Here is a 16,068-nt window from a genome sequence, read left to right as displayed (position 1 = left end):
TGCCCGGCGGCAAATCATATGGTGTTGATGGTGGCGAATGCCCCCTCACATTATGTGCGAGTCGGTCGAACGGCGAGTCTGCCGGCTCTAAATTACGAGGAGGCGTGCCCCTGACGGGAAGGGGGAACTCTGCCATTTCTTCGTCGGCATCAGGGTCATGCCTCCTCGTAAATTAGAGCTCGCAGACTCGTCGTCCGATCGAATCGCGCCTAATGTGAGGGGGTAATAACGACGATTATTACCATAACATTTGCCGCAGGGTAAACTTTATATTCTACTTTGGAAAAAATATACAAAGAGAACAAAATAATTGGTTCCCCAATGTCTCATTCTTTTCTCACTCAGAAATTTCTCACTCAGAAATGTAATCTAATATCAAAACGATATGACTCACCGGATGATTATTGAAAGGAAATCTGCTGTGGGTGGTGCGACATTATACTAATATGTTTGTCTTAGCTCGGTGTAAGTGTGTGGTCAAGTATATACATTGTATAATCCAGTCACCGATAATCAAAACACTATGTTGGAACGGAAAGGACACACCGTGGGTAACTACTTGACTTTCACCGATCTTGACGTGGATGATTGATCGATTTTATGGTGCGCATTTATTGGTTTGGAATAAGCATCTGTGATGTCTTTGGTTACAAAACAGTTTGTTTAGAAATGAAAGCAAGAGATCTTAATACTTTACCACTAGTAGCTTCCCACTGATTTAACTCTGAGTGAATACGATCAATTATCAATACAGCACAAACCAATACAAAAAACACTGCTCTATAGTTTTACGTTTGTCCGTGGAAAGGCTTTTTCATTACCTTCACCGAGAACGTTATATCTTGGTAGCGTTTGAATGTATGTGCTTGAACAGCATAACTCGGGAAGCTATGGGTGGATTGTCATTAAAATCTGTATCTGGTTAGATCTTATCCTATTGAAAAAAAATCGATTTAGGGTCCCTGGAAGTTTTTTTGTCCTGCAGTCGAACTTGCGGTTTTTCTATCTCGCGTTTTGGACAAGTCATTGTCACGATTTTTGGGAGGTAGATAGCTAGTGTTCGGGATGATGTGACATGGGTTTGGACCCTCTAGCAGCTTTTGTGAAATTGCAGAAGCATTTGAATTTGGTCATATGGTTGATACAGTTTTTAACGGCATTTCGTTGTTGTTGACAGGGGTACAATGTCAGGCCCCCGGAGCGCCTACCATCAACAGGTTCCCAGTCGTCGCACAGACAGAGGTTCAGATCAACATCGGGGATCCGTCTGACCCGGGCGGAAGTGCCGTCAACGACTTCACCATACAGCACCGGATCGCCGGAAGTGACGACGACTGGGTGCTCTTCAGGACAAGAGACGGTACACTGATGTCCTTCTGATGTCCTCATTTGCGTACCTACAGCTTAAAACGTGCCCTTTACGTCTGGCAGAAGAACGAGCGTTCTGCTAATGACCTTTCATTATGCCAATTAATCAGTATCTCCGTGAAAACAATATGGGACGTATTGCTTTTGGTGTGTTCGTTTGTCTGTATGTGTTTCCGCGCTTATTTCCAAATGCCGGGCACTCCGAGGCATTGACAGGACTGTATGTCAAAGGTCCCAGGAAGTTAATAGAATAGTTTATCAAAGGCTATCCGATTTCCTGTGTTCAATTTTATGCTATAGGACTGTTAAGCCATAGCCAAAGCTGCAAGGCTGATATCATTTAGGATATTGCCATGGTCAATACTGACCGTATGTAGATGTCTAGATCTGTTGCCTTGCGGGAGCCAATATAGGAAAGTGTATAGACAAAAAGCAGCGAGAAGTTTACAATAGTGAATAAAAAAGATATTGCGAAAACCTCTAAATAGTTCGCAGTGGTACGAGATTTCTTCTTGTTATTTGTGGAACTTCAACATGTTTTGTACGATGTAGGTGCTGGTGGGACGTGGGTGATTGACAGCCTGGAGCCCGGCACGACGTACGAGTTTCGCGCCGCAGCCGTTAACTCCGACGGTACAGGGCCGTGGACTCCACTCAGCGAGGTCACTACGTTGGACCCGCCCAGTAAGTGATTCATAGCTTCTTCTTGATCTACAACTATAGTAAACAAGTAAAGGCAACATGTTTCACGGGCATTTCCTACACGTTTCGGAGTCAAGGTGTCATTTCTGTCTGATGTAGAAAAACGTGTAAAATGGGCGCGTTATTAATGAAATGTATCATTATGTTTCATTAAACTAATGTGTTAATGAGAACCTGGAGGCAACTCTCGATCTTCATGTCTACCTTGTCCCCCCAACGACCTGGAGGTCAAGGGACTAGGTAGGTAGGTAGGTAGGTTAAGCACATTTACCTTACACCATATAAAATGCCAACAACCTAATGTTTTAATAACAAACTAGCTTTCATCACTTTGAAGTTGTTGATCAGTTGGGCTGGCTAAAAGTAATTTCTCACCGCTATAGAAAAGCACAGCACTTTTTTTCAGGCCAACCCATTTTAGGGTACGATGTTGGAATACAAGAATAAGACCTTATGCAAGACTAGGGATATGGTTATTTGCCATTTGATAAAAGCTTTAACTAGCTGTAGGACAACGTATTCCTTTGACAAACTCAATTTAAGTTATCATCTAGTTTAATTCGTAGTTAATTTATGGAAGTCCCTGTACTTTCTGTTGCACTTATCAAACTTCTATGTTGTACTCAGCAACCACCGGCGCGACAACTACAACTACTACCGGTGCAAGTACCACCGGGTCTCCCTCAGACGACGCCGGGAACAGCCAGCAGCCCGGGGATACCGCTACAGGGGGAGACGGTAACACCGACACCACCACTGAGCAGGCCTCGGGCGACCCATCAGCCACTCCCGTAGCCGCCATCGCCGCACCGATCGCCGTCATAATCTTCATCCTACTGATTGTTGTGGCATACTTACTTCTCCGAAGGACGTGGAAAAACAAGGGGCGATGGGGGAAGAAGGTATGAGAGTTGTTCTTTGTTTATAGATAGATAGAAGAGACACTCGCCTGCTCACCATTTGAGAAGCTTGTCTATGAGAAAGTAGCTAGACAGTTGAAACGAAGATCCCACCCCTGTCCTTGGTGCTGAATGACTCTCCCTTGTTGATAGCACGAATTTGAAACCATACTACTTCGAACTGAATACTAGACGTACGGGCGGTGTTAGTAATTTTGTTCCACATAAGAGACGAAACACATTCAGGGGTAACAAGCTAGATTTGTACAGTTGTATATGTACAAGGTCTGTAAGACCAACTGTGTTTGATCCACTCGACCCGAGATGGACTCCTAACTGAAGCTATATGTTCTCTTTTTCACACGAACCGAGTGAAGTAGGTCAAATAAGTGTTTTCCCAAGGACACAACATTGGGCCTGCTAGGGATCCTAACCCATACTTATAATTTGAAATATAACGTTAAGTCAACAGTTCTAACAAGACCACCTCTACCTCGCTGACTAATGATACAAATATATGCATTACAGATAATTTTGGCGGACTTTCAACTTCATTGTAATTTTTGTCATTACTAGGGACGTGGAGTTCAACCGTCAGAGTCCAACATGGAGAAGGGCGAGGAAAAGGCAACCCTGGAGAATCACGACGGGAAGAACGACAAAGTCAACGACGCAGGAGAGCAGCCAAACGCACAGAACGGACAGTCCAGCCTACGGCCACCGCACAAGACCCACATTAGAGCCTTCTCAGCGGCTTGATAGTTTGGGTAGAATTACCCAAAGGGAATAAGATTATATATATACGTTTTTTACCTCGATTTCGAAGGCGAGTTTGTTGTCACAATCATTTTCATCACTGATTCAGTTGCTGCACTTCAATACATCCCAACTCAGTAGTTAGACGCTTGTAACAAACTTACAAAGCCAACATTGTGACAACAACACGTGAAAACTATATCTCACAGGTGTCGTCCAACAGTCTAATCCTGACTGTCCATCACATTTGGCAGTTCAACCAATGATAGCCTGGCAATTAGATGTTCAACCAATGATAGCATGGCAATTAGATGTTTGACCAACGAGAGGGCGGCTCCAAGTCCCTTACATAGTTGCACTGTAATGATTATACTTGGCATTTTCACAGAGGTTGGTGGGGCTATGGGAGGGAAGCGAGCTCTCAACCACATTGGGTTAAACAATGTTCTCTTATTTTACATTCAAGTCGACTGACTATAGAAAAGCCACACAGTAGACATTTCCAAAGAAAGAGTTTCAATACACTGGAATATCCCTTTGTGAATTTTATTAGTCGATTTAGTTCATGTCATGTAACATTGTACAATTGCATAAAGCCTTATAATGGTAAATAATTCATTTTTACAAAGCCCACTACTACAAAGCGACAGTAGTACGGTGCTCGGCGGTAGGATATATATAATATGCGTATATATGGCAAGATTGAGCTCGAGACACGCAACCCTCACCTTTACAATGCTTACAATTCACCATTTCATCTGCCTGAAAAAGGAGCGTTGAACGCCTGTGATTCAGGCACAATCACACCTTTTCTTTAAGGTTCAAGTGATAACTCTGTAATACCTAACGAGAAGACACACTTGCCAGCTCGCGTATACTTTCACAACTATACCCTCAGTCTGTGCCCGCTCACCCCTCAAGTTTGCATTTCCAGTTAACTGCAAACTGTCCCCAGCTCACAATAGACTAAAGCCTATGACAGTAAGCTATAACATGTGCATTAAAATAATCATTGGTAGAACATAAAAGTGCCTTACGAATGTAGATATACAGCAAACATACTGTGTGACCTGCATTATTTACAGGTTTGCGATTGCAAAACCTGTTTTGTCTTCAAAGGCAGTGGGCATCGGCATGCACGTATTGGGCATGGTTTGCTAAGAGTTGATGTGGAAAATAGTTTGTTGAAAACCAGCACCACAGGAGACATGATTTTTATCCTACTATGAGACTAGCAGGGCGTTATTGCAACAGAGGCACCATTGTAAAAAGTTTTTCGTTTACAAAATGTAACATTTCTCACTTACTATGGCACGGCGTATGGTAAGAAAGCAATACATACATGTGGTAGCTCGTAGAGAAAGAGGCAGTTTTGACTGTATAAAAATATTACTTAAACTTGTCTATTAGTTCTTGTGATAAATAACATTAGTATTGTTTGTATTTTCAAGTCATTAGTTTTTTGTAGATACATGTACAGAAATAAAACTTATTACAAATGGCAAAACTGGTATGACAACAATACCAAGCACTGAAATACCCTACGTACATTACCACCATTTAAAACAGTGACTAATATGTGTGATAAAAACAATAATTCCTATTTATATGAATAAACAATACTAAACAGACCATGGGTCTTCAGTGAGACTAAAATCATAAGATAAAACACCACATAGTATCATTGCACAGAACATATAAAAACATCATCGAAATCCCTTTTCTTCAGGTAGATTTCCTTGGACAAATATCTAGAAAAAGTAACATGTACTCCAACCATGTTACTGTATTTCTTGTAGCTGTTGGAAGATATAGTAAAATATTTTTTTCTTTGAAAGAATTTTGTTTGTCAAGACCTTCTTTGTCTCAAAGACAGTTTCTGGCACATCACAAGTATCACCACCACCAATGCACAGATAAAATGTTTGTTAAAAAAGGCTAGCAGCACACCCCAGAAAAACATGCTTCCCTGTACAATATGGTACAGTTAACTTCCAGCCACCCATACTCATTCGATTCAACATCATACAATACAAACTGTATAATGCAACAAGCAAATACACCCTTAGCTTGCATTTGTAAGCCATTGCTTTCATTGCTCAGACACACATGTAGATTTTCTCAGTCAGTAAGAAGTGAATGTCCTTCTGCGTCACCCTGTACCTCAAGTCTTCTTAGAAGACCAAGAATTCTTGCAGCCTCCTACTGTTGTAACATTAGAAGTTACGACCAACTTCTACACAACATATATCACTAAGATGTACATGAAAATTGAAGTTTTTGATCTTGGATAAAGATGGCACAACAATAAAATGTGATACAAATTGTTGCACCAATGGTGATACATATAAACAAAGTGAAGTAGGGTGGCTGGGGTGATGGTTTGTAGACTCACTTAGTAAAAGTGAGGTAGCCCTCAGCACCAGTTACTATCACATCGATCCATATTCTCATCGCTTCTGCGGAGGGCGCCACAAGGTAGTACACTCGGTGCGTCGTCTTCAGACAGAACGTCAGCGTACGGTTGGGGCTTTTGAAGGGACACAGGTGATCGATGTACACGTCTTGAATTGTCTTGAAGCTCATGCCCCCCTTGGCCCTTCTCTCGTGTCTGTCGGGGTAGTACATGAAGGTCTGAGAAGTGCGGTCGAAGACGAACCATCTCTTGCGCCACGTCTTGATCCTCCCGCCCATCTTGACCAGGAATCCCCGGCAGCTGGTTTTGGTGATGGCGATGTGTGGGCAGAGGTCCAGGCTGTGCCCGCCGGATTCGATGTGCGTGCGAAGGTCGAAATCTTTGCTCGTCTGCGGGAGGTACCGCGTCATGGGCCGGGACTGGAAAGCAAAGTGTTTTTTAAAAGTAAAACAAGTGTGTGGTGACAATACGGGAATGGTCCCTGTCTAGGCCAAACGTCAGAAAGAAGAAGGGACAGATAGCAACAGGAGAGAGAGAACAAAGCACAGAAATAAAGAAATAATAAAGGAGCAACTCATTGTGGTACTGTTAACTAAACAGTGCTGCCTTTCTTCAAGGCTGCCTCCATTGTAAAGACCTTATCACACATAGCCGACCACGAACACCTGACCTTCTCCAGACCATGGTTGCGATTTAGTCAAGGAGGAAGGTCGTCTGTGGTTGGTTGCTGGTTGGCTGTTTTTTTTTTAAGTCGTCTCTGCCAGCTGACTATAAATTTTGAAGAGTTAAGGAGCAAACTAGAACTGGATTAGGATCATTATTCACTTTCAGGCTACTTTTTGGTTGGGAACAAAGTTGTGGTAAGGTCTTAAATGTATGACAGTGGCTAAACAAAGGTGTTGGAAAGAAAACAGCACTGTTTACTTCTGCACCCTGTAGTTTAACAACGAAATGTGACCACATATACCCAGTTGTTCCATTCATCGTCATACATGAATCCACTGGGGAGGGTTTGCGCTTTCAGGGGAAGCCTGGTTTGCAGTTTGCGCTAGAAGGAGGCCAGGAAAACGAGCACATAAGTCTTGTGTAAAGGCACAGGAAGTAAATCAGGATGAGAAAGCAAAAACACAAAGTAGCAAGAGGAAAGACAGTTGTGCATTAGCATAAAAAGCATTGAGGAACATTGGCAAAAGAGTTAGGTGGAGACAAATTGAACATAGTCCATAGACAGATGATTTTTCATAGAAAGCTTATAGAAGACAGAGATATTCCATCAGTAAGTTTCAAATTGCTGTAAAAGGAGACAGTCTTCCACAGCTCTCTCACATAAAAATGTTTCACGATCTGGCATGCAATGAGGTAAATACACTGACTTGTGTCATGGTTGTCATATCAAAGTGTTGGTGAGTACGTGATGTGTAGATACTAGTGTTGCATACCTAAACATCACATAAAGATACATGTACAGGTCTGGACCTTTATCTATCATACCTAAACGACCTGACAAAGCAATCTGTAGTCCTCAATCAGTGAATGTAAGATATCGGAACATAATACTTATACAGAGAACCATAGCTTTTGAGAGGACTGCAAATCAAATATGGTTCCGGTTTTGAATGTCCGTGTTTTCATTAAAAAAAATGCTTTTAGAAGTGTCATCTTTGTGTAAGGTGTAATATGTTTTAGCAACCAAACAAGTCAAGAATGTACATGCATATATTTGAGTGCAAGTCTAATCAGCTACAATACCATACCAGACCAGACCTATTATACCAAATGACTTTCACGGTACTGTACAAGTCCTGAGTACGCAACACTAGTAGATACAGTGTGTAAGTTGACTGGTGTGGTGGTGTGTGTGAGGATGTTAGAAGCACCACGGGGGGCGGGGTACTAACATTACGGGAGTACATGGGTAGTGTTCTCCCCGAGGACGGTGGTAAGCCAGAACTGTCTGGCAGCGGTTGGACAATCTTCACCGACTTCTTAGGGACTTTCTGTGGGTGGGACAAAACACTTAATGTAGGACACATCAATTTGCCACTGGAATATTGTAGTGAATTTCCCACCCTACAAAAATCATTATTGGTAAGTGCATTCTGAAAACAAGTCATATAATCACAGAATGATTGGTTGCTTCATTGCAGGATTTCATATCACCCTGAGCCACCATTGATAATAATTACTGTAACCACCCTAGAAAACAAAAAGAAAATAAACAGCTAGTCTATGTACATACATAGGAACTATGCAGAAAGATAAAAGGTGCTTTTGAAGAGGACCCTTAAAGAAAAAAGCTCATGCTGCGTTTTTTGTACAGCTACCACCATAGCATCTCAAAAGTGCCCACAAACAGTTATCAAGACCCTAAATAATTTTTGAGCAGGCTATAGTTAAGAAACTTCAAGCAGAGAGAGGATACAAGATTCTATCCAGCATTTCACCCTACTTCTAAAGCCGTTGATTTAGAAAGCAAGAGGCGCTTGGAGTTTGTGCAATGTAGCGGCATTCATTTACATTACCGGTACTTGTTTTCCGTCAAATTCTACTTGATTTCGTATTTTCTATTTTGGGGAGAACACTGATTTCACAGGATATTTGACTATGCAAGCAGAGCGGGTAAGGGGGCATACAAGAGGAAGGTGCAAGGAAAGGGGTTACGGGATGATATAATTTTCATGCCTCATCTACAATATGTCCAAACTCTTGGTACATGCACGGCATGCAGCACAAGAAGGTTACCTCTCACATATTTGGTGGTTACACGTAAAACGTAGTTCAGGGTAGAGATCATAATCTGGCAGAATTCATGATTCTACTGGTAGAGGTCATAATCACAGTCTCTACATTGCCTAAAATTGGGATCTCTACTGGCAAATGTACTGGTAAAATACTGATTGTACTGGCAGAGATTCTGATAGCGATCTCTACACATAGAATCATGAATTCTGCCAGATCCAAATCTCTACCCTAACACATACATGTACAAAATGCAACTATCAAAGTGGACAATTTTGGATAACAAAAACAACATGATCAGCAACAACATCAGTTTTCCAATTCCAAGAATCTAAATTGAACAATTCAACAATGATTTTGTTCTACACAAATTTTACGGCAATCATGTGACGAGGATGACAAGACAGTTATTATTTTCCAAGTTAAGAGGAGTGGTGGCAGGACTAGAGCACCAGCAGTGCGGCCTGTGTTGTGTTGGTGCACCGTGCATCCACCTCATGCTGCGTGGAGGTGCACTCACCTGTCTCACCTCGGGGGACACCAGGGAAGACTTGTCTCTCAGTTTAACCTCCTGTGTGGGGCTGGTGACATCAGACAGGGCAGGACTGACCACATCAGGGGACAGGGCACCTCCTACACTGGAGGGGGTGCTCTGGGAGGAAGCAGGGGTGTGATCAGAGGGTCTGATGGGGCTGGTTATGGGCGACGGGTCCGTCCTGTTGGCTGGCTCGATGGTCGGAAGCTTGCTGCCGTTCATCTTTGACTTGGAGCCGTTGGCAAGAGCCAGGGCGGCGGCTTTGGCGGCTCGGTGTCTCTGTTTCTGTTGGGGAGAGACAAATTGGATGAAAATTCTCCATATGTACTGCTTGATTGTGGATTTGAGTTTTACAATTGGCACTTTATAGAATAGTTATCTACATGTAACATAGAGGACATCCTTATCCGTAAACTACTCATTTCCTCAAGTGATGGAGTAGGTACAAAGTACCCAAGGGCACAACATTGGTGCCTGCTAGGGGTTCAAACCCAGAAACTTAGAACTCTAGAACTCTATGTCAATAATATTAAACACAAGAACCACCTTGCACCAAGCCAAAGCACAGTCCACTAAAATTTGACCGTCATAAAACTATCTCCAGTGTTTTAAATCTTTACAAGAGTCAGTTGAACACCTACCTCCACTAACAGCCTTTCCTTCTTGGCTTGAGCTTCTGCCAGCATTGCTTCCAGTTCAACCAACTTCTCTAGGTCATGGCTGCAGAATTGGAGAAATTAATTAGAAAAAAAAATTAATTTCATAGCCAAGATAAGCAGAAACAACATTCATAAAGTACAGTAAGGTTAAGCAGACATCCCCTTTCTAGTAAACAGTTCTTGTCTAAACCATGGTTGATACCATGTTGATATGTGTCTTATTTACATCTCAGAGGCATTCAACTTTGATATATTGCCCACAATACATCGCACTGGGCATGGGCAGTTTAAACTGAGAAGCAGCTTATTTAAAGAAATCCCACCCTGACAAGTCTTTCTCAGGGGAACTGATGGAGCAGTTAGTAGAGTTGACAGTCTCCACACTCTCCACACTGGACATGCTCCAGGCGTCCGGCTGGGCTGGCTGACCAGGGTTCATCTCTTTCTGCCGCCGGATTGCCTCCCAAACTACGTGAAAATAAGTCATTTAACATTACTCGTGCACATATGTACATAAACCTCCTAACCAAAGTAAAGAAAGACAAGAAAACTGACATGGTAAGGCTAAAGCCCAAACTAACATTTGTAACATTATTGTAAATGTTTTGTTTCATCCAAGAGCAAATTGTAATACAGTGGACTTTAAATATTTCATTTGAATTATGAATAGTCGAAATGTATGAATAGATGACACATCAATTCAGTTAGGCTCAATCATGGACTTTTGCAAAAACTATTCTGTTATTATACTTTACCAACTTACAGACGAACAAACCACTTTTTACATCACAGAATGACTAAAAACATTAAGCTAAAAACGTTAAGAAGTCTTAATGTTTTGTTGTTAACTGTACATATAGCAAACAGTACTAGATAAAACTCTCCCCTCACCTTGTTCGTTCTGCGACCTGTGCACATCTACCTGCACCTGTCTGCGGAAGGCGTCCCTGGGAAGACTCTTGCTAGTCTTGGGGGTGGTGTCCATCTCCCTGGGGGAGGGTCGGCTCGGGGAGGGGCTGTTCACATCCTCGGGTGACGGGGACGCAGCGGTGCCATTGGGTGCCTGTTGGTTCTGCTTCTGAACAATACCAAGAAAAATACTTTGTGAATAATTCCATCAGGTTGGTATGTCACTGAATAAAGAGACTCTTTTTACATAACCACTGCTGTTTTTCCACCGACATTTTGGTGACCCATTTCTGACTGGTTCACAAGGACACATATTGCTGCGGTACAATGTAAACCAGTCAGAATTGCCCTGAGGAAGGTGAACGAAACATCAGTGGAAATAGTTCTAAAGCAGTGGTTGTGTAGAAAGGGTCTCTTTATGCAGAACAATGCACTTTGAGATTATTCTCTTCTCAAATGTTTTGGTTATCTTTTTAGACCACAACAATTTTATCTATTGGTTCTCCAATTTTGAAAATTAAAGCTAAAAAAAAAAACTAAATTAAAACATAAACTTTATAATAGTTCCAGGGAGTAAAACAATGTCTGGTAAGGTATAAGTTTTCTTTCAAGCCTTCCGTTTTATCTTAACCGCTAAATTTTTACTCGCAAACATCCAAGAACAAGGGAAGCAAATTGGTGGGGTCCTATCTTGTATCATTTGCTTGAGCAGCTTTATCATTTTTGCTTAAGTGCACATCACTTACTGCAGGTTTAATCTTTTTAGCTGACATAAAATGTGTAATTTCCTTTACTGAGTTATCTACTGGATTACATTACACAAAGGAAATTGTTTTAATTAAGGGAATTATCTGTTACAAACATTCTGCTAAGCTTATGATTTAAATGTACCACATATAAACCTTAATTATGTGCTAGCATGTACTTATTTTCAGGGTGAATAATGATTTGACTTCAAACAAATCATTAGATTATCTGCAATTACCAATGATCCTATCCAGCTTAATCATTGGTTATTTCAAACATCATTTAGAATAGTATCTAACACAAAAGTTATATTTTCTTTTGAAGCATCCTGATTGCAACATAAATTTGCATCTTATACAAGCAGATGCAATGTTATTTTTTCCCACTCTTATTTGTTTTTTTCCAACCTGAGTTCCTTTCAAAGTTAACTACGTTATACATTTGTATCACATTATTATTACATTTAAGAAGGTTATGCTTTTGGTGTGTGTGTGTGTGTGTGTGTGTGTGAAAAGCAAAACTAGAGAAATTTTGGACTGGTACATGTATTCCATAGTAGTCATGATACAAATTAAAAGTCATCGAACATGAAAAAACAACAACACATGGAACATTTTCAGACACATGACTATAATAACAATGGGTACAAATCCACACAATGGATAATGAACATGCATGCTTCAAAATGCATGCCCGTGATTCTGTAGTAACTGCCCCCTAGTGATCCATGTACAAACTGCAGCAGGTGCTATCATAATCAAAGGCAGGTCTGGATTTTATCCCTGTCTAATATCTATCATCATGCTCACAGACAATATCAGGTTTCCAAGATTCATTAGATAATATGGTTTGGTCTGGCAAATATCTACATTTTTTATCATCTGACTTGAACAAAAAATGCTGATCAGAAATCTTTTTTCACACCGGTTTTCACACTGCGTTGCATCATGCACTGACCATCATTGAGGATGAAATTCTGTGGATTTGCTTCGTTTAGGCCCAGGATTTGTGCACTCCTTTTCATAGGTATACTTTACTACTCTCAGTATTCATGGGCAGCTGTCTTCATCATTCTCCACTGATGCAATAATCTCTTTTTTTTTCCATTTCTCGCATTTTCTTTACACTGAAAAGTACAGATAAGATGGTCCCCACCGCTACAGCAATAAGTGTGCAGTCAAACTTGTACAAGTGACCACCTCTACATGCATGATAAGACCACCTGGCCAATATCACCACTTTTTGGTCGTCCCTTGGATAATGTTTCCCATGTAGTGACCATCTGGCCACAAACAAATAGACCAGATTTCATTGGTCGCGAGTGAGCAACTTTGACTGTAAAATTAAAAGGCTCATCATCTTGACTTTCTAAATCTAAAAATCAACAAAACCCTCCTACATGTACTTGTACATCTCTCATGCTCACTATAGCAGGTGCCTTTCCCCAGGAAAACAGCACACTCAAGTCGTAGCAGACTTACTCTGGCCAGTCGGGGAGACTGCTGGGTGGCCGCCCCCTCTACGTAAAGTCGCTGTTCCCTCAGGCGCCGGTAATGCTCTCGCATTCTAGCCAGCCGGCTCCTCGGCTACGCAGGGTAACCATAGTGATTTCATAGCAACAGCTAGCACAGCTCGCCCAAAGTGGTGTGAGTAAGGGAGTAGGGATATTACAGGGGAGAAGTGCACACAGGAAGGCACCTTCACACAATTTAGACCACACAACGGCCAGTCTAGGTCCTACCTATGCAGGGTTTGGATCATTTACAAACACGGGTTAGATATCTGTAATAGCAGGAATATTATCAAGCTGTTGCTATGGTATCACTAAGGCAACGGGCACTTGCACCAGGACAATTCCTCAATACACTTTAACACCTCGGGATGTGTTTTTTGTTGTTGTCAGTTCTGTTAAATTTTCCTCTCATTCTCTTATCTCTGCTGTCTATGGGCAGACACTCGCAAGTCAAAGGGACCCATTCTTTAAGCTTATCTACGCAGGATGCTTAAATCCTTCCTCGTGTTATATGGGAGATGTAGAAGCCACGTGTACCATGCTGGAAACTGTTTTTAGTCAGCCACTTGGCATCGCAACACTTCCAACATTAGTGATGACAAACTTCAGACCAAAGAAAGCTTGCAAGATTCAAGGGTAGTCCTACATGTAAGGCTTGGGGAGGATAAATAATTCTTTAACACAAACATCAGGCCTGTCAAGTCCTTAGTAAACAACAGACACTGATAAAACCATTAACACAGAATGTGACCAAACCACTTGAAATGTATCACAGCATACCGGCAAATACAAAGACAATTGTCGTCAATACATTGTGGCTGAAATGTGCAAACAATGTAAAACTGAAATCATAGTTCCACATCCAAACTCTGACGTCTCTATTTCTCTTACCTCAGAGTTGGACCTGTGTCTGATGGGGCTGAGGTTGTTGTTGTTGGGAGACTTGGGACCGGGAGCAGGAGACTTGCCAGACACAGTGTAGTATCTCTTCTCTACCTCAGCCAGCTGTTCCCTTGCCTGCAGGATAACAAACACCAACAATTACCTTTGTTTTCAGTAGCATGTTAGAGGCGTTTGTTTGTGGTTTAGCAGCATAAGTCCAGAAGCTATAAATGGATTACTGTGAAATTTGGTATGTGTTTAGGTCTCTATAAGTCAAAGAAATGATTACACTGTGGCTTCCCTAGCGGCCTTCCTCGGTACTGCAGCAGAATGTCTATCATGTGTTCCAGACAAGCTATGGCCACAATCTTGGGGTCAGGTACATATCTCTTATGAATTCAACTTGATTTCGTGGTGGCACAAATCAAGAATAGGAGGCATGATTTCTAAGATTAGACTTTCACTAAATTCAGAAGGGCATGTGTTTTGTAGAAATGTCTATTTTATTGAATGATACTTAATATGATTAAAGTGGTTCAAAAGTATTATCATGATAAAATAAATCTTTTACATACAATTACAATTAGTGTTACAAGACTACTCATTTATTAACAAGCATTAAAACATGAAACTTTCTTATGACAAAATAACATATCATAAGCATTTACATTGCATAAGCAAAAGTATCAAACAACACAGCACAACAATACACACAGCCAAGGTTATTTACTACTCACATAGATAATCCAAACGCAGCACTATCACAATGGACAAAACATACAGTTATCAGTGTTAAACAATGGAAGGTGGGTTACTGTAGGTTAAATCCTGTTAATGCATACATCTCCATGCATCGTACAAGATAGACTGACTGGCAGTAGTAGTAGTATTAGTAGTACAAGATATGAGCTTGCTCTTAAATGTAAGCTGACATGCATGATATTATTGCACATTTTCAAGACTTAGACTTATCCAGTTTTTACATGTTTACTTTGTATGAGTACTTAATGCTCGAAATCTCGAGCAGTAGCACTTTTGTGCCCCAACATTTGTGCCCCTAATTTGTGCACCTAATTTTTGACTGTGGGTGCACCTTGATCTTTGTCTATTATACAATGTATGTAAAGGCACTATTATGGACTAGTATACAGCATATTCTTGACTTGTCAGAAAAATGACTATCCTTCAAACTAGAAAATTTTGAATGACAATCTTACAAACTTAAAATTTTGTAGGCAGCTAGAATTTCGGATTCAAGCTCTGAAGACATATTAAGAGTTGTAATTAGGTTTTCATTTTATGTTGTACACCCCCAATTGCTTACTCTCAATTCTTTTCTTTTTTTTGGAGGGGGGGGGGGGGGGTGGGGGCTAGGTGCACCAATGTACCTATTCCCCCAAATGAATTTCAAGCCTGTATATAAATGTACATGTAACTTGCTGTCCTATGAGGCATTACCATTTCTTGGTTCTGTCGGAAATTGGAGATCACATTATTGACATACCATCAATTCTTGTGGCAACTTCCTGTTATTGTTCAAGTCTCTTTAAACACCCTCCCAAGTATCCCTTAATTCTAGAGCGTCGTAGATGTAACTTTATCAGCTGTGACAGCACTGAGGGGACCCTTGTTGCACATACCTGACAGATTACATCAGCAGTGTTCTAAGTACAAAACCTTGAAGCGTGCACTGATTACTACAAATCTAAAAATGTTCTGCAACTTTCGTTTTCACGTCTTCCCTAGACAAAAGCCTCCACTAGAAATTTATGACATTGAAAATATGCTTGCTAAGGTGAATATATCACTACCGTAATACGAATTGTTTCAACTGCAAACTTAAGATACCACATGGACCCTTCTTTTTCCTAAATCCCTGTAAAAACAAATAAATTCAGTCTTTCAAACAGCATTTCTCCATTCTCTTCTATGACCTGATATGG

At 41.1% G+C, this 16,068-nt stretch overlaps 2 protein-coding genes across 2 annotated transcripts in view; one reads left to right on the top strand and one right to left on the bottom strand.

Moving 5' to 3' along the window:
- The window catches only part of LOC118415846 (twitchin-like), a 12,575-nt gene extending 8,795 nt beyond the window's left edge, over positions 1 to 3,780 (top strand). The window contains exons 7-10 of the mRNA XM_035820738.1: positions 1,178 to 1,360; positions 1,921 to 2,052; positions 2,698 to 2,972; positions 3,546 to 3,780. Of these exons, the coding sequence (XP_035676631.1) occupies positions 1,178 to 1,360; positions 1,921 to 2,052; positions 2,698 to 2,972; positions 3,546 to 3,728 (773 nt within the window). The 3' untranslated portion in view covers positions 3,729 to 3,780. The remainder of the gene's footprint in view (positions 1 to 1,177; positions 1,361 to 1,920; positions 2,053 to 2,697; positions 2,973 to 3,545) is intronic.
- Positions 3,781 to 4,255: 475 nt separating this feature from the next.
- The window catches only part of LOC118409458 (pleckstrin homology-like domain family B member 1), a gene marked incomplete in the record, with an annotated part of 53,483 nt that continues 41,670 nt past the window's right edge, over positions 4,256 to 16,068 (bottom strand). The window contains 9 exon segments of the mRNA XM_035810497.1: positions 4,256 to 6,560; positions 7,109 to 7,189; positions 8,040 to 8,138; positions 9,401 to 9,700; positions 10,057 to 10,135; positions 10,398 to 10,542; positions 10,966 to 11,152; positions 13,212 to 13,316; positions 14,135 to 14,260. Of these exon segments, the coding sequence (XP_035666390.1) occupies positions 6,117 to 6,560; positions 7,109 to 7,189; positions 8,040 to 8,138; positions 9,401 to 9,700; positions 10,057 to 10,135; positions 10,398 to 10,542; positions 10,966 to 11,152; positions 13,212 to 13,316; positions 14,135 to 14,260 (1,566 nt within the window).

Source organism: Branchiostoma floridae, chromosome 1, assembly GCF_000003815.2.
Source record: "Branchiostoma floridae strain S238N-H82 chromosome 1, Bfl_VNyyK, whole genome shotgun sequence".
NCBI lineage: Eukaryota > Metazoa > Chordata > Leptocardii > Amphioxiformes > Branchiostomatidae > Branchiostoma > Branchiostoma floridae.
The sequence above is the reverse complement of the archived record's forward strand: the minus strand, read 5'-3'. Positions and strand labels throughout refer to the sequence as shown.